The sequence below is a fragment of the Aptenodytes forsteri genome, unplaced genomic scaffold (genome assembly GCF_000699145.1).
Source record: "Aptenodytes forsteri isolate BGI_AS27 unplaced genomic scaffold, ASM69914v1 Scaffold17, whole genome shotgun sequence".
Taxonomy (NCBI): Eukaryota; Metazoa; Chordata; class Aves; order Sphenisciformes; family Spheniscidae; genus Aptenodytes; species Aptenodytes forsteri.
The window spans coordinates 2,116,904-2,138,147 of record NW_008795027.1 but is presented as its reverse complement, the minus strand read 5'-3'; the positions used below and the strand labels follow the sequence as shown (position 1 = coordinate 2,138,147).

Here is a 21,244-nt window from a genome sequence, read left to right as displayed (position 1 = left end):
ATACTCTTTTCTTTACAGTGACATCAACTTTTTTTTACAAGTCCTGCCTGTGTGTAATACAGGTGTGTGCTTCATAGGCTCAACAACACCCCACTGTTACACCAGTTTACTGCAGCATGTACTGTTAATACACTTACTGTTGTTAAACACTATAGGAAGAAAGATTTTACATCAAGTTCTTTTCTTTACAGCAGAGTATTTGTAACATGTGACCAAACACACCAAGAAAAAAGCCATAAACAAACTCACTGGGGGAGCAGAGATATGCAGGCCAGGTAAGACTCAATTGAACACAACCCCCCAGTAGTTTGCAGAAAAGAATTTACCATTACACATCAATTTTTGTTCCATAACAATCATTCCATGCAAATATTCTTTACACTTCCATGCCCCCAGACAAAAAAGGACAGTTTGATTACTGTTCTAATCATTTATTTAATCTTAATACGTTCTTCTGATGAATATAGTCTAATATATAGTCTTCTATATGAAAATTCTCCACTTAATTTGACAGAACTTTTGTTTTATACAAATAAGACAATCACCATAAATGTTACATACTGGAGTGTAGGTCAAGAATGAACATATGCTACCTGTTTCGCTATTCAGTTATTTTCACATGTCAATGCCTGAAAATACTGTACTTGAAAACAATAACACTGTTTACTGCAGAAATTACTTTGTCTGCTTGACAAGATACATCACTTTGGTAAGTTAACCATCATTCACAAAAAAAAAAAATCAAGTATTTGTCCTTAACTTGTTCACTTTTCTGCTCATGGCTTCATTGAGCTGACATTTAATACAAAGTGTGAACAGTCATAAGCTTAACACAGTCACCACTGAAAAGACACTTTTCCCTTACCCCCCTCCTTCCCACATTTTTAATGCATATTTTAGCACAGCTTGAACCAAAGCAAAGTGAACTAAAGTAGTGCAGTGTCTCAAGGTGTCCTTTAATGAGGGCACAGAACTTTTTCAGGGGGACAGATATACAACAGGACTTGGAAAAAATGAAATAGAAGCTCCTCCCCTATCTTTGCTAAGACTCCCTGTAGCTCAGCACATCAGATTTTTAACGTAGCAGCCAACAGCATGGTTAAGATAACAGGACTAATAAAGAGACATATGGCATCCAAAGGACAAAACATACGATAGTCCATTAGTATTTTGCCAACTGCCCAACCTGACTGCAGGAACTGCTCATGAAGGTTTTCAAAGAAAGTGTTTGTGATCAAAGAGTCTTGGTTAGCTACCTGAAAGGCCATAAAAAGGCCAATTGTTTAAGAGAACTTTTGCAGAAAGACCAGGTCTATAGCCAAGTTTTCAGTTATAACTTCCACAGTTACCACCCATTTCTGGAAAAACAAAACATCTCCCAAAATCCACACACCACAGTCAAACCTTTGTTCCTCATTTTTCACTTGCACTCAAGTACAGTCAGGGGCCTTCAACCAAACCAAATTATAATCACCCAGTTCCATCATTTAACTCAAAGCACTGAAGAAAAAAGCAAGGCACACTCAATCATGTAGAATCCTGTCCCCTGCTGTGCACTGGGCAGCATGACAGGAGCCTCATTTAAATGTATTTTCAATGTCATCGCTATCACTCAAAACCTTTATTTCATGGGCATACTTGGCTATATGTGTTGTGAGACACCAGTCCCAGGCTTCCTTTAAATAACCTTGAGGAAATCTTGATCTGAGGTTCACTTCTCATGTCAGCAGCAGCTGACTTTGTTCATCGTGACCTGTAGTACTCGCTGACAACTGCCCGCAGTTTCTAACTGCACTACCTCACCTGCTCTGTTTTAGCAGCCTTTGTTGCATCTCAAGGCTTGAAGAGTGTGAGCCAAAGTTGCGTCCACTTACTTCTGCAGAGAGTTTGCTAATGTGGAATAAGCTAAAGGCTTTTGTTGTAAAAATCACTATAAAAGCTGAACATTTTTGGGCCTTCTACTCTCAGTCTCAACACAAGTCTTCTACAACACATTGGATATTTTTACCACCACTGACAGACAGGAAACTGTTCAGATATCAGTTATTCAACCTCTCGAGTTCTAACATTACTGTACACTTGGGAAAAAATATTGTTTAAAATTACATTTTCATCTAAAAGAGTGCATGCCTTACAGCCTTTCAAAGGCCCATTTCTTCCCACTTCTTTTATACAATACCAGACTCTGCAGTTAGTTATATCACATCATTAGGACTATTACTTGCTAAGTCTGATGGGAAACAGAAACACAGAACAGAATATTTAACTTCAGTTTGACTAACAGTGGACAAGCATTTCACCACCTACCAGAGAAGCTCACCTCATTATTTGAAATAAGCAGAAGGATTAAGAATAGCTTTTGTGTTCAATCCACTTTCCAAAGATCAGAAAACATTAAGATGTAAAGGATTACAAGATTAATACTTTAAGATTCTGGTCCTGTGGCATTTTTCAAATACAAAGATTGGTGACACTCAACATAAATGTTCACTTGAATCAGATTCAAATGCATCTTGGAATCTGCCCTTCCATCCAGTACAAGACTTGCGGCAATGCTCAACTTTACAAAGTTTTGACTCTACATTAACATCTGAATTAACCTTACTGAGCAGCATTACATTGGTTTCTTTCAACTCAGAGCAGAGGGAGTACCTGTTAAAGGCACTAAAGCAGAATGTTATTAGCCATTTCCAGTTGAAATCCTTGGTTACCACATCTAAATCAATTTCCCTTTAACAAGTTTAAAAGCCTGACCTCTGCAAAAAAAAGGAGCACAAGACAGCCCTCTCACCCTTTGTGTAACGCACTAAAAGCCATTTTTAATTTAAGAAGTCACTTCCCTGTACTGTATATTTTATTTCAAACAAGGGCCAAGTCCTATTAAGGCAGGGAGCTGGTATTGGTTAACACTGCAGTACTCAGACAGTGATGTACAAGACATTTATTTGCAGTATGATGACAGTGATATAAGTGGAAAAACCAAAACTGGCATGGTTAATATTAAAACTGTTCTGACAGCAATTCACATAATCTCTGAGATACAGCTTCTTTACTTGTTCGTAGTGTGAGCCTATACATCTGAAAAAGAACATAAAATATTATTTACTTTTTAAACACAGTTTGGCAGTAAATGAATGCACAGTCAACTAGTGAAAGCTACCGGTTACCTCTTACTTGTTTTGTTAGATTTGGTAGGAAAGATACCTCAAGTTAAAATATTCAGAGGCAGCCAGCCACAGCTTTTTCAAACCATAGGCTGGAGTACATCTTCAAGCCCTTGCTGAGAGTTACCATTGTTCTAATATTTTTAGGCTTTAACAGCAAGGTGTTGTCCAAAATTTTTCTTTAAGAGGAGTAAACGTTGTGGAAAAGTCTAAAGACTCTCTACCACCACTTCTTCAGAAAACAGGAGACTTACCACCCAAAACTTATTTTTAGTCCTCAGATAACTTTGATAAAACCTCTATCAAAATGCTTGAGGAAAAAATATTCTTAACATTGTGTCATTTGCTTATGTTTTCTCTTTTAGCCAATCACTCTTTTATTAGTTTAAAATAGCAAAGGGAATTATACTCAATCTTGTCCAAGGTGCACAAAACAGAAACATTAAATGTTTCCAACCTTCAAGAGAAGAAGGACAGTCTGGAATAATACAATGATCTCTTCCAACAGGAAAGAGAATTGCTATGAAGCAGCAGCTTACCAAACTGGGCCAGGACCAGCTGCTACAATTTCATTTCTTGTTGGGAGTCTGCCGTCACAATTAGCTATTGCAATAGTGATTTTAAATAAATACCTTAAGGAGTTTCAGATATACACAGATATTTAGTTCAAACAAGAACCTGTATTTGAGCTGTGGATACTTAAACGGATACCTGTGCCTGGAGGTTGGGTTCGAGGCGCAGCAAGCATCCAATCTGAGTAGTTTTTGTATGTATGATACCAGCACCAACAAAGTTAGCAGGATTGGGATCTACCTCCTCAAGTAGGGCTGATCCAAAGCCAATTATCTATGAAAGAAACCCAGAAGATTTAGACGTGGGGACAGCAGGACACCAATACCAAGTCTACCCAAGCACAGCCACGACCAACTAGCAAAACAAGTAGGAGACTAATTTTTATTTGAAGTGTTCAAGACATTCAAGAATTATCCAATACCTTTTTTATTACAACAAATTTTTGAAGTGACAGAGTGACCCTGATAATGAGCTGTTCCAAAAAAAAAAAAAAAAAAGGTTCTTCTCAAAAACAACTGAGAAACAAGTTGAATTCAACATCTCTCTCCTGTTTTTGATAAAGCCTTTCCTGTCTTACACTAGTCACTTCTGTTTCGCCTAAGGCAGCCAGTTCTACAAAAAGTCACTTGTTTTCTTTTCTAACTAGTAACTCTAGTGTATATATAGCTTGAAGTATCTTCCAATTCAGTTTTAAGCACTGAAGTGATTTTTTCTTAAGTAGCTTCAAGTTTCCAGCCGCTATTGAAGACTATATCTAATTCAAGCCACACTGCCAAGAGCCTGCTACACAACATGGACTTACACTTTAACAGGATGATCCAATTGCCATATAAACCAAGATGAATAAAGTTCACTTATACCACTACCCTTACACTACGAATTAAAAATACCACCCCACCACCCACCTTTGCTTTTGTGATCTCTGCATCCATCGGGTGTTTTGCTTTAAAGATACTCTGTACTTCTTGTTTCGGACTGCAAGACAAGGCAAGATGAATACATAGTATAACACGTGTATTATGTACAGCATTGTTCAATAGCAACTAATTATATGGCGAGAGTTTATAACTCACAGGATTAAGTATGGGATGGGGTACTGCACCAGCTATATTCACAATATACGCTTTCTCTTCCCTTGGCCCACCATAAGAGCCCCAAGCCCAAGTACAGACAAAGCCTTACTTGCTCAGTTGCTTCCAACGCTGAAAAAAGTCTTGAGAAGACATCTCTGTTGGCTGGAAAAATTTATTCAATGTGATGGGTAATTTTACCGAAAGATTTTGAAATGTTCCACCATACCTGCATATGGAATAGAAAGAACACGGTGTATGCAGCAGTGTCAGCAGTCTTTCAGCCTAAATCAACCAAGCAATTGAGGATGAACACTAAGGTGCACTTGTTTATGATTAAAATCCATCAACAGCAGATAATGCTATTTCTAAGATAAATTTATTTAACAGTGGATTAAAACTGTCTTTGCTCTGCTTAGATGGCACAAGAAAGTGAGTTGGCAGAACTTCTTAATAAGGATCTCTCAGTTTCAACATAGGTTGTTATCCTTCTAGATAGCACCCAAAGGAGTGAAAATATATCCCTGTGAAAACATACCAGTAAGAACCAGTTTAGACTAGAATAACAGAATGTAGCCCAGAAATTCCAAAAGGCTGATATTGAGTGGACAGAACAAGATTCTATTTTTGGCTGCATGCATTTCCAGTCCAAGTTGTTTGCAGAAGTGTTCTTGGTTTCCCGAAGGGAGAAGTTACTGTGTATATTCCTGTCAAGATTTCTTAGGCAAACAGGAAGACTGTTGTTTTATACGGATAGCGGAAAGAGAAGTCATGGAGACATTTTATATCAGTAGCTGCTTCTTGGTTTTTTTGTTTTTTTTTTTTTTAAAACCACATTGTTCCAAGTGGATTCCCTACCTCCCCTAGTAGCTCAAAGCTTAGTTAGATCAATTTTTCAAGTAAGTCATCTACCCAAGACAGCTTTATGTGTCCATATTCTACACTTCAGTCAGAGGACCAGGACAAATTTAACATCTTTCATCTAATTCACTAACATTTGAATCCTGTGTTTTACCTGAATTGGATGTTCAGGATTGGAGCTTCCATAAAGTCTGACACACATTCAATGTTCACAACCTGTTGAACCTGTGCACCTCCATCCACTGTAGGGTCAACAGGTTTTGTCTGAAGATTCAGGCATAAGAAGTGGTTAAGGAAACTGATGAATTGATAACTTTAAAAAAATAGCAAATCCTCCAATAAGCTACATGAGGAATTAGCATCGTGTCCACTCATTCTCTATAGGCTATTGAATAGTCAAAGCTCAATTCTTGTACAGCAAAGTTTTTGGTGGGATTTTTTTGTGGTTTTTTTTTTTTCTCTTCATACTGACACACCTAGAAGCAATAACCCCCACAATTCTCAGTTATTTGGATATTCTTGAAGAAAGATGCCCTCAAAAAAGTATGAAGACACTGACTTTACAATAAAAAGCACTGGACTATCTCATTTTGATGTGAACATTACAGTGATGCTTTGAGTCAAACAAGGTTGATTACATAGTTTCCCAGAAATCCTAAATTTGCAATACCAAGCATTAAGGACAAACTGTAAATTAAGAGCTTATTTTAAAGTATCATCATCTTTGTGTACATGTATTCTTCTACCTCCATCTCAAGTCTGAGGTTATGTGCTAATGCAGGACTTGAAGGACACATCCATACGCCTGCTACTTTGTGCAGTGGAGAAAGCTACAGAGTTACATTATGTATTTATTCAGCCTATTTTCTCCTTATTTCAACAGTAAAATTTGTGTCTGTAACCAGAGTTTTAAGGAGAGAATCTTCCATCTCTGCTCAAGACTTGTTCTTTCTAGAAGAACTTTAGAAAGTTATCAGCAAGTTTCTCATTTCTTCATGCTCAAGGACACCATGCCTTGATCCAGCAGCTTTATTATAGTTTTGTGTGGCATAAAACACAAAATCCAAATAAGAACAGACACATGCTACTGCGTTTAAGGATATTTGACTGTAGGTCATCTGAGCAGATTACTGTTGGAGTAAAATTCAAGAACTGTGTTGATGTCTTATTACCATAGAATATGAACATACGTCCTAGAAAGACAAGAATAAAAGACATCAGAATTTTTAGGTACATCACGTGTAATCATATTGAACTACTTGTGCTTCAAGTATCTAATACCCTGTCTTTCTACCTTTCATTAAAACAACAAAGCATAATTTCAATGGTTTATCTTACCAAGATATTCACAGTTCAAAATGAAATAACAGATTACAACAAACCATCAGACCTCTCCCACAGGAGCTGTCACACAGGCAGTTAAACACAGGCAGTTAAAAAATCAATGGAAGTCTTTCAGTTGCTGGAGAACATTACTTTTTATGTAAAGAAACTATTATGGTACCAAAAATGATGCAGAAGGGGAGAAGCAAGCAATCCTAGTGCCGGCCTGTGTTTGATTCCCAGCTCCTTCCTAGATGTTTTCAGTATCTTGTGCATTAATGTGTTATGACAGACATGTCTGAAATGTATTGTGTATTATATTATTACAATAAGCTATACTGTAAGATACAAAAATTGGAGGAGAATGGTCCTTTATACCCCTGGCTGTACCAGCCTTACAACTAGGCAGCAAAGGCTGGACCTTACAGTACCACTTAACACTCCCATTTCATCCCAGCTACCAAAACAACCAAAAAGTTTAAGAAAACAAGAACCCACACAGAAGCCAGGATCTTCACTGTTTGTGTGTCCCTAAGACAGGTTAGGCCTGAAATCACGCTTCCCTCTTAAGTAGCTGAAAAGTCAGTCCTATCCGCAATATCGTGCTGGCATTGGGGTTGATAATGCAGACAGCTAACCACTTCGCCCGCAAGATCTTACCCAGGTTCTGTCGAAATTCAGATTTCAATCCAATTTGTAGCAACTGATTTTCAAATAAGACTCCATTATTTTTACACACAAACCTAGGGGAAGAGAGGGGAAACATGTTTTAAATTGAGCCACATTAAACAATATTTAGAACCACAAAATTCAGGGTTTACACAGAGGATGAAGATTGTGGTTAACCTAGAGTGCATCAGTCTGTGAGAGAGGCCTTTGCAGAAAACTGCAGAGTTAGAAAAGACAATTTAACAACCAAAACCACCACTTGTAGGACACTAGAAGAACTGAAATTTTTATTTGATAGGATATCTGAGAAACTACGAAGGAAGCCACAATATGCTATATACACACACACGCTGTCTATAAAGGACCAGGCAACAGACTAGGATTTTTCTTATTCATATTCTTGACAACTTCTGAAACTCATTAGGTTGGTGCAGAATTGAAAAGTTTGAAGCTTTGACTGTTTAAACCTGAAAGAAAAAAGAATCCCTTGTTTTATCAGTTCTGTGTCACATAAGTCAACTGAGAGCTGTATTTTTTTTTTCCATTTTGAGAAAAGAAGCCCATTCTGCAGTGATTTCAGTCCCTTCTGTCACCCTTCACTTAAAAGTAGAAGAGGTGGTCAGCAAACATCAGCCTTTTGCATACAAGGCACTTAAAACATACTCCCAAATATCAGTACTTTTGACAGTTTACTCTTTTGTGTCTTTCCTTTATTTGTGAATAGTTGCAAAACTTAATATACAACTGGCATTGCCTCATTTTTAGAGCAGCGTATGATAGCACTGACTCGTAAAGGCAACTCTAACCTGCGTATTCATGAGCCTGTCATAAAATTCACAGCATCTACAGAGATGTTCTAGTCACAAGTCTGACAGTACGTTTCTCTAGTTTTGCTGGTATTAAGTTAATGCACAATATAGGTTTGCTTTATAACTATATTCTGGAAGTTGCCCAGCCTTGCAAGGTTTTAGTATTGCTTACTTGTGAAAAAGCTCATCAGCATCATGCACAGTATCAGCTGGTTCCTCAGAAACTACCTCAGATGAAGCCAGGTCAGGGCTAGTTCAGGCAGCACAAAGGAAGAAAGGCAGTAGCGACAGAGATAGCAGGAGTTAGTAAAGACAGCTTAGTGCTTTGTTATTTCTTTTACCTCCTTCCTCAAAAATGGCACTGCTGAGTTTAATGCATGAAAAATTTATTAGCTGCCCTAGCTCAGTACACCTAGAAAGGTTTTAGGCATTAGGCAATGTTGTCCCCCACTTTTCTCCCCCACCCCACCCCTCCCTGATTGTTAGGAACCAGCAATTCTTCCCAAAGACAGGAGACAGCTGAAGGTGTTCACAGTAGCTTAAATTTATACCTCTTAAAGAACCAAGTCCTTTTAGGTGTTTAATTGTGACAGCAAAGAAGTTTTAGTTCAAAACCATAAATGTAGATATTTATTAATTACTACAAATGTGTGCTTTGAAGCAGAGGCCTCATCAACCTTACTGGCACTTGTAACTACAGCTGCACAATCAGTTCTTAAAAACACGCAAGTATTAAGTGTAGGCAAGAATATACAGGCACACAGAGAATGACTTACCCAAGTAACAGATTAGAAACAAAAGTGACAACAGCACTAAAAAGAGGCAGGAAACTGTAAAAGGCAACTTCTCAGTATCATTAGAGAAGCGTTTCATCATCTACAGACAGACCAAGAGGTTGGGCAATGCTACACTTTCTTCTGCAGAAAGAGAAAACTCTTTTTAGGTAACTTTTGCTTATGAAGCTACTAGTATTGGTTTCTTTATTTTTTTCCTCTTCTGAAAAAAACCCTCTAACAAGCTTGTGTAGTTTCTTAAAGTCTTGGTATTGTGTAGCATGATAAACATCACTTATTGCCTTCCAAGAGAAACACCGGATCAAGTCTTAATCACTGCAAACTTGCAACAATGCATTGCCTAGTACAAAATTTTGATGAAAGTCTCAAAGATCCAGACAGATTAGTTTCACTAATTATGTCTTTTATATTAAGATGCACTGCAAATTTGTCATGACATCACTCAAAATTTGGTCCTTGACAGTAGTAACACGTTCTTTGGCCAGTAAGATGACAGATTTTTTAAAGACATTCTGTGATCTTATACTATTTATTTCCAAAATTTTAGTCAAATAACATTTAAGTGTAGCCACATTGGCTTTTAATATTAAAGGGATTAATAACACACTGCACCTGGTAATGTAATTAGGAAGATACTTGTATCAAATCCCCTTAAAAAAAACCCAAAGCACTTGTTTTTTTCCCCTTTTCACACCTGTTTGTCATACAGTAGCAGAACAATTTAAGTATATCTTGAAATTCTGAGAATCAGTATCTCTGGATATAATCCATCTCACTGTTCCAGTATCAGGTTGCCATAAGTAGAGAGACAAGAATACTTTATGGAAATAAGATAAGAATAAACATATTCATATCAGGCCAGATAACCCCTAAATTCAGCATGAATTGAGAAGCACAAGCAGCCTAGTTTAACAGAGAAGCAAAACCAGCATGAAAACTAGGCAATACTGTGCAGCTAATATCCTCAGGTTGATTACTGCAAACTCAGTTTTTTCAATGAGCAGAGGTATTCAATAAAGATAGCACATCCAGCATAGAGTTCAAGAACACCTCTCTTGCTGCACAACTACCACCCAGGAATGCATTCAGTAAGCTGGAACAAAACCAAGAGTTATTGTGTGTATTTTTTTCTCTAAGCCTGTTTTAACAGGCAAATTCTTCTTCAGATTCCTTACAGGGTGACTTAATTACCTCGCAAAGTTGTCATCAGAACCAGGAGCAAGAGGTGCAACCGCAGAAGCTGAATCTGAAAATACATCCACCAGCAGGCTACCACTAGAGGACGGTGGGGGAGCTGAATTGGTGAGAGGGGCAGCACCCAGACCCAACAGATCCGCAGATGGAGAAGGTGTAGACTAGGGAAGACAAGACACTTCGGTGTTACGCTACAGCAAAACTAAAACAAAGCTGTTTCTTTTACATAGACAACTAAGCTATGGCAAAGTGCCTCTCCCCACCCCAAATCAAGCTTTGAAGGGATGTAGGAGGCTTCACAAATGCAGTTATCACCTTGCATTTCAACTTAAGGTCATTTACAGATGTGGTTTTCTTTTTTTCCTTTGAAGAGAGTTATGTGCATTTAACTGTTAAATAAAAAAGAATTCTTCTGTCTAGAATCTGATTCTGCAGAAGAAAGACGACAGTGTTTTTCCCCTCTTTCTTCTCCCCTCTTAGTTTCAAGGAAAATTAAGTACTGTAGGGAATAAAATTTAAATGTGTTGCTTTTCTTTCATGAAGAATCCAGCAAGAAAGGCAGTGGCTTTTACATGAACCTAAATTAAAACATCACAGCATCTTTAAAATTGATTATCAGTTTAGTCGTGGGTTTTTGAAGCTTGGCAAACCTTAGAAACAATGTAAAACCTAACCAGCAAAAACACAGAGCCTGTAGCTAGTTCAAGCTGCAGACACTAAAGGTAGAGGCAAGACCTTTAATTTTTTTTTCTCCTCAAATATAACAAATCAAGTATCCAGGACAGAATCATGCAACAGAGGCCACATGTGTGTGCACCCAAGTCACACGCAAGAGCAAAGCATAGACTGTTAAACAAAATATTCATGTATTAGACATTAGCAGCCCACAATATGCCAGATACGCTGAAGATGAGTCATGAGATGCATTTGGATTGAGTCTGAAATTTTGTTTTTGTAAGCCAACTCAAAGTTATCATATACTCCAAAGACTGCAATTGATGCAGTATAATGAAAAATTTTCAGAAGCCAATTGGTAAGAAACTACTCAAAACAAACAATTGGAACTCCAATTTGGAACATATTCTTGGCATCTAAGCCAGGGTCACACCGAAGCCACTAATGAAGGCAACATAGCGGGAGTTTCTTACACGGCTGCAACCCATAAAGTGAAGCTCATAAAGCATAATGCAATTTTAACTGCCAGTCACCTCAGTCAATTTGGCATGCAAAGAAAATTTGGCAACTTTTCTGCTGGAAAGGTATTTCTGGCTGTTCAAAGATGTTGCACTTGGAACACCTACTCTTACATACTGCAGTGACTAAGAGTTAAAAGATTTTGCTTTAACAAACTAAGCAGAGAGTGTGCTACAGTATTTCATCCTCTTAGGTAATCTACTACTACATCTCAAATGTAATTACAAGTTATGCTAGTCATTAAAACCAGAAACAAGTATTACATTATGGAAACGATTCATGCTACCAGCTTTAATTGACAATAAAATCAGAAGTTTCAGCTCAGAAGAAACAAGATTGTGACCTTGTCTACCATAACTGAACTCAAATAAACAGTAACAACATTATATTAAGGACATCTGTGTTAAGTCAAGTGTTGTTCACTTCTAGGAAAAACAGTAACAACCCGAAATAAGATGCAAAATATATACCATGTTAGACAAATCAGAAAAACAGCTGTTACTTTGAAATTCAAGTTATTCCTTTTGAATATGTTAATATTATCATCTCACCTTCACTGCAATTTCACTGGCAAGGAAATTACCATTTCTAAGTTTACAGGAATATTTTTCAAACTAACAACATAGAAGGTATTTTTTTAGGCTGCAGACAGTTTGTCCCCATTTATATAAGATTTCCAAAGGAAAATTGCATCCAAGCATGCGGTGGGGGGAAAGCAGCTGTATGTTCCCCTGTTACCTTATAGCAAACACCCATAGTCTTGAATTTGAGATGAGAAGTTTTAAACACCTAAAAAGCCACTTCAAGGAAACCATTCTTTTATCACTTGCACACTGTCTAAATTAGTGAAATAACAGCTTTTAAACTCACAACAGCACTGGCATTGACAGAGGCAGGTTCAGTGCTTCCATTCATATCAGAGCTCCTCTCCTTTTTGATCTCTTCCAGGTCAGTAACTGTGCCTGGGCCTTTCTTCTTCTTGAGTTTAGCCAAAATAGAAGATTCCCTCTCTGGAAAGGGAGGCATTTCTTCCAGCACTGTAGCCTTATCACAGAAAAAAGGTGTATTAGTTAAACCTACAAAAAAAGCCAAACCAGCTTCTGAATCTTTGAAGAGATACACCCTTATAGATTGCATGAAGCAAAAGCAGAAGTAATTATCCACACAGAAAGCAACTATGCAGTTCATTGTACAGTGATGGAGTAGACTTGCTTTTTAAAAAAAGAAAAAAAAAATTATTTAAAACTTTTTGAAGTCCTCCCAAAGCAGTTCTTTAAGAGAACAGAAGCATTCTGTTCACTTCTCTGGTACAGTGCTATTAAAAAAAAAAAATAATTATATCATAGAAGACCTAACGATCCTTAAGTCAAGCAGACCTAGACTGAAACCACAGATCATCCAAAGATCTAGTCACACCTAACCATTTATTAGCTGTCAAGACTAAATGTGCCATGCTCTGGCCAGACCTGAGAGCATCAGGTTAAAACACTGTGAACTTCTAGAGACAAAAAAGAAAAAAAAAAAAAAAAAGAATTCAGCACAATTACAAGTTTCCTGCCCACCATCAAGTAAGTCCTCAAAACAAAGCATAGCCTTTTGGTATCTGAATACTGTAGGACCCTGTACTACGCCAGCTTTCACTGGCTTCTCAGCTCCAGATTAGCATGCTTTAATGGTCATTTGTCCCACTAAAGCAGTAACAACTTTGATTTTAGCTCTAAATTAAAGATGACTGCAGTTGAATTAGGTAGACCAAAAGAATCAGCGCCCACATTGTGGATCCTTAATCCTGCATTAAGATTTCTGAGCAATCAGGTAAAGTTTAGTGGAGTTTACTTGTTGACAGAAGACACAGCTAAAGAGTTCTCCATAGTAAAAAAAGAAAAAAAAAAAATCTTGATACCTACCAATATATCAGTACTGGCAATAGTACTGAGCCTCAAATACTCAACAGCTCTCTGCTGCAGCTCAACATCAGCATTTTTTAGCTGACTGTCACTGCGCAATACATCTTGAATTGTAGTTTTGATTTCTGGAAACAGGTTCACAAACTTGATGTAGGTAGACAGAAGCAGAGCTCGGGTAGGAACACTACACAGATGAAACTTGGAATGTAGCAAGTTGAACTGGATGAGGGGACTTAAAAGATAGGAAAAAAAGAATTTGTTCAGTTTCTGTAGACATGATAGTTCTTAATGTGTTACTAGCAAGAGCCGAATCATTTGTTAACTGGCCTTTAGGAATATTAAATAGACATCAGATTCTTTACAGAAAGCGTTACTACTTCAATTGAGTATTTTAAAAGGTGTTTTACCTTGATCTCGGATCACCTGCTATCAGATTCCCAAATTCTCCCAAGATGTAGCCACCTACTTTTACAAGATTCTCATGGCATGCTGGAGCTTGAAGGGCCTGTAAGAACACATTACTAGTCATCAATCTGTAGTGTATCAAAAAAGATCTTTTCTGTCACTTCCATGTCCAGTTCCCTAGTCTACTTTCCTGTAAGAGCATACCATAAGTCTAGGCACTATAGAGCACTTTGAGAAAAGCATGATAGGTGGTATGACTTTATAGAAGAATCTCTAACATAAGTATTACTTGCTTAAGAGCACCGAGGCCCATCTAGCAGCACTGTGGACTTCTGAGGACAGATACAGCTGCTTAGGTTTCCCGTTACATCTTTAGGGGTGTCAGAAGGATGTTAATATACTTAATCTAAACCTTGCAAGAATGTGCTGAAGTTATCCAAGATAAAAATACTGTCTTTATCGAGTATGAAGAAACACATAGGAGGGATGAGTTCCGAAAGTTAGCTTAAACATTCAGGAAAAGAAATAAAAAAAGTGGAAAGCCCATATGAAGAATCCAAACAAAGTCAGAGCAACAAGGCCAGACATTTGAAAGTGTTCTCCTTTAATAGTTCAAATTCCAGTTTTATCAGATCCTGAACAGAAGGAATGGGTATGTGCTTCAAGAAGGATCATCAAGTTATTTTGAGTATTTTGGATTCCTGCATGCGGAACACTCAAAAAAAAAAGGGCAAGCCACCCTGTAAAAGGCTTCTATTTTTACTACATTTCAGTAATTTTCAAGGTAATGTAATTTCCTTACTAAGCCATCCATTCAATGCCATCCACCAAAGTAACAAGAAACCCAGCATAACCCACCCTGCCCTCCCTCACCAAAACCAGAACAGTACCAGGTATATTCTACATTACTTAAGCCAGAGAAGCTTCTCATCAACTTAATACAGTCTCTGGCTCTAAAAATCTATGATGCTACTGTTACGGAAAGCTTCAGCAGCATTTTGTTGAAATATTCAGGATCATATTTTTACTCCTCCCTAACATGGGGAAGCACATGCTAGATCACGTGGTGTTTACTTAATTCCTGCCTCATTTTGAAAGGGAATTGAAAACAGTTCTTCTCACCTCAAAAACAGTCTTTGCTGCATACCCTTGAACATCATCCCTGTTGATGACAATCTGAATAACTCGATACCACACTTCTTCACTGACATAGTCACCAGCAATGCGAATCAGATTCAAGATTGTATCCACATACCAGGTATAGTCCACGGCATACTTCTCAGCTAGAATTGCAACTTTCAGAACCTGAACACACATAATAGAATAAAGAAGGTTGACTAGCTTCTACTATAAGCTGTGTATCAAGATTCACTTTCATATACACCTAGTGATACCAAGCTTGCTCACTTGCTCCCACAGCTAAGGTGAAAGATGAACATTAAAATTCTGTGCCAGAACACACCAGTTACCAGGTACATAATGCTTTCTCCATAATGCATTCGAATATGTTGCATATGTGGCTTTTCAACTGGTCCAGTGCAATTTATTGAACACTTTGTTTGCTATAAAAACAAGATCTAAACCATCACTGAGACAGGACCAAGTAGGAAATTGGAGACCTCTAAAAAAAAAGTGGAAACTCAAGCTAGCAGACACAGACCAGAGTCACCAAAATATAGCTGACTTTTTCAGGTCATACTAAGATTCCTATATCCTGAAGCAAACAATCAGCATAGGAAGAGACCTCCACATGATTTGTTATCAGTTGCATTTATACTGACCTATTAAGAGTAGTAAATTAACAGAATGAAATTCACATTATCTGCCAAGTCAGGGTAGATTGCCAACTGCAACAAGACAGTACAAGAAGTAAATCAACTAACACTGTATTCTATGTTAACTTCTCCATCAAGAAACTTTAGCACCTAACTAAGCTAAATAATTACTGTAAGTACAGGTTTTGGCTACCATTCTACGAAGGTCATTCAGCGAGTATTTAAACTTTTGCATTTTTTTTCCTGCTGGGAGGAAGGAGATAGATATCATGCCTCTCTCTTAGCTGATTATAAGGTATTGTTTTTGGGAATCCTTAGACTGAGAGAATGTTCTCACAACATACACAGCATGAAGTTCTACCTACAAGTAAGTATTTATCACACTAATTTTTGAAGCTATTGAACAGTTGACTAGAGTAGGACATAACCCTCAGATCTAGAGATTGGATTTGCTCAAGCAGCGATAAAACTCACTTCACTTTCTATATGCAATGCCCTGAGACCAAGATTAGTTTTTAAAATTCCTAGTTTCCAAGGGTTCCCCCTCCCCCCATTAGTTTAACCTAAACAAAGAACATTCTTTGCTATTAAACTACAAACTTAGGGTTTCGGGGGTTGAGTTTGGGGTTGGTTTTGGTTTGGTTTTGTTTTTTGGGTTTTTTTTAACCACCATGAAAAAGAATCTCTATCACAGACTATCTAGCATCCCAATCAATAAGTGATCCATATGGTGCCAAAGCCAGCTATGAAAAAATTAAGGAAACACAAATCTCACAATTTCTTCTCTAATGGAATAATCAGCAGTCTCCAAGTAATTCAGCATTTCAGCCACAATCTGTTGGGCATTGCTTCGGTCACACATTGCGTACAGGAGATCTACAGCTCTTTGTCGTACACTTACATCTCTTTCAGTCTGCAAAAGCACACACAGCAGAAGGTCAAGATGATTTCATCTTTATTTGGAAAGCACATGCAACTTACTGAAGAGATGAAACTTACTATAATCCCTCATCAAATTTTTAAAAAAATGCATTTTCATAATCTTTCAGACGCACAATGAACTTAGATATACCCTTCACACAAGCTATGAGTTTCTCACGTTATTCTCGCTTTCAGTCACCTAGAAAGAGGTCACTGGAGATTCAAGACAGCTTCCTGCTTCTAGATAGTATTACAAAAATTCAAATCATTGGGTTTTGTTTCTGTAGTATACGTATTCAAATCTGTGGAAGTGCTGAAAAGGATGGAGGAGTTTGTACAGAATAATCCACTATTACCCTAACTAGAGTGAATGAGTTTGTGGTCCACTGCACTGGGTAACTGGCACCACTGGCCACAAATGCACTAATGACTGGCTGAAATTGTCAAATTGTCACCAGGCCAATAGGCAACTAGCTACCTGCAAGTTTAGTGTTGGACTTGCCTTGTACCAACAGAAGCCCAGCTAGAGCAGATACGTACTTTAAAGTTAGACAAATGTATTAATATGCTACAGCATGAGCTTGGAAGAACACATTACATGTAAACACTGAAGTGTGCAAGTAAATTTACACGCAAGTCAGCCTTCCCCTTTTGACTTCTGCTTTTTCACATAAACATGGCCTGGGAACATGTCTTTCTGGTCTCTTGACTTTCTGATTCTGCAGTGGAAGTTGATCTGCTCTACTGCTCCCCATAAGCTACTGTAATGAAGGAATAGTGTCTGATACCAGCAAGACCGTAATAAAACAAAGTCTTCCCAGCGTTCTCTGTTTTGAAATTCCGTGTTTTGAAAGAATTATTTATCTTCAGTCTACAGCTTGAGGAAATACTGAAGTGTTACAGGGACCACAGCTACAAGTATCAGATTTACTAGTAAGCTGCAGAAATAAACTGAAGCTGACCTCTATTGTTGCCAGCACAGCAAGATTTTGCAGGATTAAGGAAAAAACCTAAAGCAGACTTCTGAGAATAACTCATTTGGTCCCCAAGTATTATTAGCTTAATTGGGGATGGGGGGCTTGGGGTATTGGGGAGAGGGCATTGAGGCAGGAGAGAAAACAACACTTAAACAGACTGCACACTTAAATATTTACCTTCAATGCATTGATAACTGTTTCTATGTGTGTTTTCACAGCCTCATGTGAGAATTCAGAGCTGGCAAGCGTGCACATGCTTTCCAGTGCTAGGTAACGCAAATTAGTTTCTCGGTGCTGCAAGAACTGACCTAGCTGGTTACAGGCACGGACTAGTAGATTTGGCTCACTGCACAGAACAGGAGAGAAAGTGAAAGGGTTAAAAGCAACAGGTTTGAGAACACCCAGTACAGAATACTATTTCTGCAGTGGAAATTTCATAAAATACTTCAAAGTGTCTGCTAGAATGCCCCGCTGGTGAAATGAAAATTCAGATACTGTGAGCAAATAATCTCTGTTGGATTAGAATGGTGGGGTCAATATAAAACACCCAAAAAAAAATCTGCAAGAAACAAAGCAATAAAAAATATGCTGACAGCAACACAGTTCATTAATACTGTTCAATTCCATTGCTGTGGTTGTGTTCCAACCTAGTAAGCAACTTCATATTCTGTTCTCTCCCCATTCCCCCAGCAAAATTCCATTTAGTGTTCAAGACAAAGCCACGGCTTTTCACTTAAAAAAAATCCTCTCATAATAGAAGTGTTCTTACAGCTTACCTGTCATGATGTATAATTAAGCTTATTGCCTCAAACAGCACAGCATTCTTTGCATTTGAGTGTTGTACTTTTTTTGACTTTGGTGGCTCCTGCGCTTTGTTAAGAATAGTTTCCAGGCATTCTGTTAGACGACCACGTACCGCAGGGTCTTCTAGAGAAGAACAAGCCGTTGGACAACTTCATTTTGCTCAACACCCTAATCCCTACCTTAGGCCTTCCACCTTGCTAAATCTGAATAAACTGAAATGTATTCTGATACAGTTCACCCTCCCCCAGTATACAGTTGGCAAAAGAATTCTAAGCCACAGTTCTATCTGGGTGTTACTAAAAGCCAAATATGATCTGCGCTATAATATATTTCAAGGCTTTAATATAGTTGATAACATTAAAGAATGTTTAAAATGGCACTTGCAACTGGTTTATGAGATGCACACTGGTTTGACACTTCGTTAAAATTAAGCACAACATAATTCAAAAGGCCACATAGCTTAGAGCAATCTGAAACACTCAAGAGCACAGACTTCAGTATCCTTGTCTTAAGACAATGTGCTTGCACTCCAAGTTATGATAACACTACAGCACAGTAGCTCTTTGGAGATAGTGTACTGCATAAAACAGATGACCACTGTTATGATTTGTGCATTACCTGGAGGTGGATAGCACTGTAACAGCCTCAGAAGTTTCACAGATAACCAAGGAGCAGGAACAAAGTAGTATGTATAGTCCTGAAGATCTGTTGATGCAGAAGTTACAATCTGTAAAATAAGCAGGCAGCATGTCAGCTACTGAAGTTAAGTGATGCGCAATCATGAGAAGGACCCAAAGAATACTGTAGGTCACCTTTGACAGAGGCTTAAAAACTACGTCACTAGCAATATTTAATTCAGTACATACACTGCGAGTATACCATCAGGTTCCCTAGTAACAGAAATTAAGTTTTACAAATACAGTAGAGTCTAGGAAGTCTCTTCCCGAAAGCATACTTGCTTTTCTTAAGAATGAAGATGACCATCTTGTAACACCAAAACATTTAAGTAAAAGCTTAACTTTCTTTGGTTCAGCAATTCTAGATTCAGCCAACAGAAAGCCTAAATATAGTGTTATATTTGACTGCTGATAGGTGAACCTGGCATTCAAGCACAAGATGCTATGACAGACTGAACTAAAAGCAGAAGGACCAACCAACACCTTCAGTAATATTCAAACTCCAGAGCAAAGAACAGATAGCTTTCACAGAAGAGGTTTACGTGCACAGTGAAATGTGATAAGGGTTAGATTAGGTTTCAAAGGGAGTACCCCTCTTCATGGATTTCTTCTCCCCCTTTGATTCTAGGGTAAGCATGAGTTTGGCACTAGCTCTGCTCAAAGAAATTCCATCTAATTCTTAATGCTCCATTACAGGACAGCTATGCACTTCCCTCAGCACACCCTTGCTTTTAAGTATTAGACAAAATCTTCGTATTTTAAAAGAAATTAAAATTTCTCCTAACTACAAGTAATTTTGGGCATAAGGCTGTGTAAATCTGGGTCTAAAATACATTTGTGAAGTAGTATCCTCCCATGTCTTGCATACCTTCCAAAAGGCAAAAATCAAACAAAACAGTAACATAAGTTTTCCAGCATGAAGATGCTAACTTACAGAAATGTCTCTCCACTCTTCCCTGCACCCCCTGCCCCTGCTTAACGCCCTATACCCATTTACGGAATATCAAATGCTTATGATTATTAACCTAGCAGTAGCTCAAAAGACGGAATAGGAAGAAGACTCATCTTGTAAAAAGCTTAGATAAAAGTTAGAAGCACAGGTTATGTTTTTGAGGGTTCTGTGCAGAAGTTTGCAGAATCAGTCTCTGATCCAACTACTCTTTGGTGTTATAGTAACATAAAATGAGGATTAAAAACTCAGCTGCATCATGAGGATCCTTTCAAATACAAGTAGCTGAAAGACACCTTTTTGCTAACATAGACTTGGAGCATAGTAAAGATTACACCAAGAAAGTTTGAGCAAGCTAATACAGTTTTCTGCCTTGGTAAGCAACAAGAGTTAAGAGATTAGCTGAACCAGCTATATGAAGTGAAACTGAATCATCTTCACTTGTAATGGTACACTAAACTAATCTGACCTAGAAAACTGAACAAATAAGCAACAGTAAGCTAACCTGACCTAGAAAGCTGAGTAAATTAAGCAACAGTGAAGTATTATCAGGGTTATCGTCGGACTCACTCTGCTTAATCTAGACACTGCCAAGGAGACTGAAGTTTTAAACTCTTCTGGGTTCTTCTGTGCCAAAGTGGTGATCAGACTTGTAGCTGCAGTAACCACACCCTAGAAAATAAACAAAGCAATACATTCAATTTTATAACAGTTTAAGATGCTGCCCATTAACGCCTTTCACTTCAAGTATTTTTTAATACACAACAAAACTAAGTTTATCCCCATGACAAAGCCCCACATTAAAAAGCCCTTTATTTGGCTAGTAGCTAGACTACTTACACATCTTCAAAATCATAGAATCATAGAATAGTTTGGGTTGGAAGGGACCTCTAAAGGTCATCTAGTCGTACCCCCCTGCAATGAGCAGGGACATCTTCAACTACATCAGGTTGCTCAGAGCCCCATCCAACCTGACCTTGATGGGGTCAGGTCCAACCTGACCAGGGATGGGGCATCCACCACCTCTCCGGGCAACCTGTTCCAGTGTTGCACCACCCTCAGCATAAAAAATTTCTTCCTTACATCTAGTCTAAATCTACCCTCTTTTAGTTTAAAGCCATTCCCCCTTGTCCTGTTGCAACAGGCCCTGCTAAAAAGTTTGCCGCCATCTTTTTTAT

General features: G+C 38.1%; 1 protein-coding gene across 1 annotated transcript in view; it reads right to left on the bottom strand.

Moving 5' to 3' along the window:
• Positions 1-415: 415 nt before the first annotated feature.
• The window catches only part of AP2A2 (adaptor related protein complex 2 alpha 2 subunit), a 59,838-nt gene continuing 39,009 nt past the window's right edge, over positions 416-21,244 (bottom strand). Inside the window, exons 7-23 of the mRNA XM_019471199.1 lie at positions 20,637-20,738; positions 19,059-19,167; positions 18,413-18,563; positions 17,814-17,982; positions 16,514-16,651; positions 15,086-15,268; positions 13,966-14,063; positions 13,559-13,790; positions 12,522-12,695; positions 10,455-10,618; positions 7,652-7,734; positions 6,772-6,861; positions 5,823-5,946; positions 4,920-5,036; positions 4,643-4,712; positions 3,876-4,010; positions 416-3,078 (exon numbers count right to left, since the gene is read on the bottom strand). Of these exons, the coding sequence (XP_019326744.1) occupies positions 3,001-3,078; positions 3,876-4,010; positions 4,643-4,712; positions 4,920-5,036; positions 5,823-5,946; positions 6,772-6,861; positions 7,652-7,734; positions 10,455-10,618; positions 12,522-12,695; positions 13,559-13,790; positions 13,966-14,063; positions 15,086-15,268; positions 16,514-16,651; positions 17,814-17,982; positions 18,413-18,563; positions 19,059-19,167; positions 20,637-20,738 (2,217 nt within the window). The 3' untranslated portion in view covers positions 416-3,000. The remainder of the gene's footprint in view (positions 3,079-3,875; positions 4,011-4,642; positions 4,713-4,919; positions 5,037-5,822; positions 5,947-6,771; positions 6,862-7,651; positions 7,735-10,454; positions 10,619-12,521; positions 12,696-13,558; positions 13,791-13,965; positions 14,064-15,085; positions 15,269-16,513; positions 16,652-17,813; positions 17,983-18,412; positions 18,564-19,058; positions 19,168-20,636; positions 20,739-21,244) is intronic.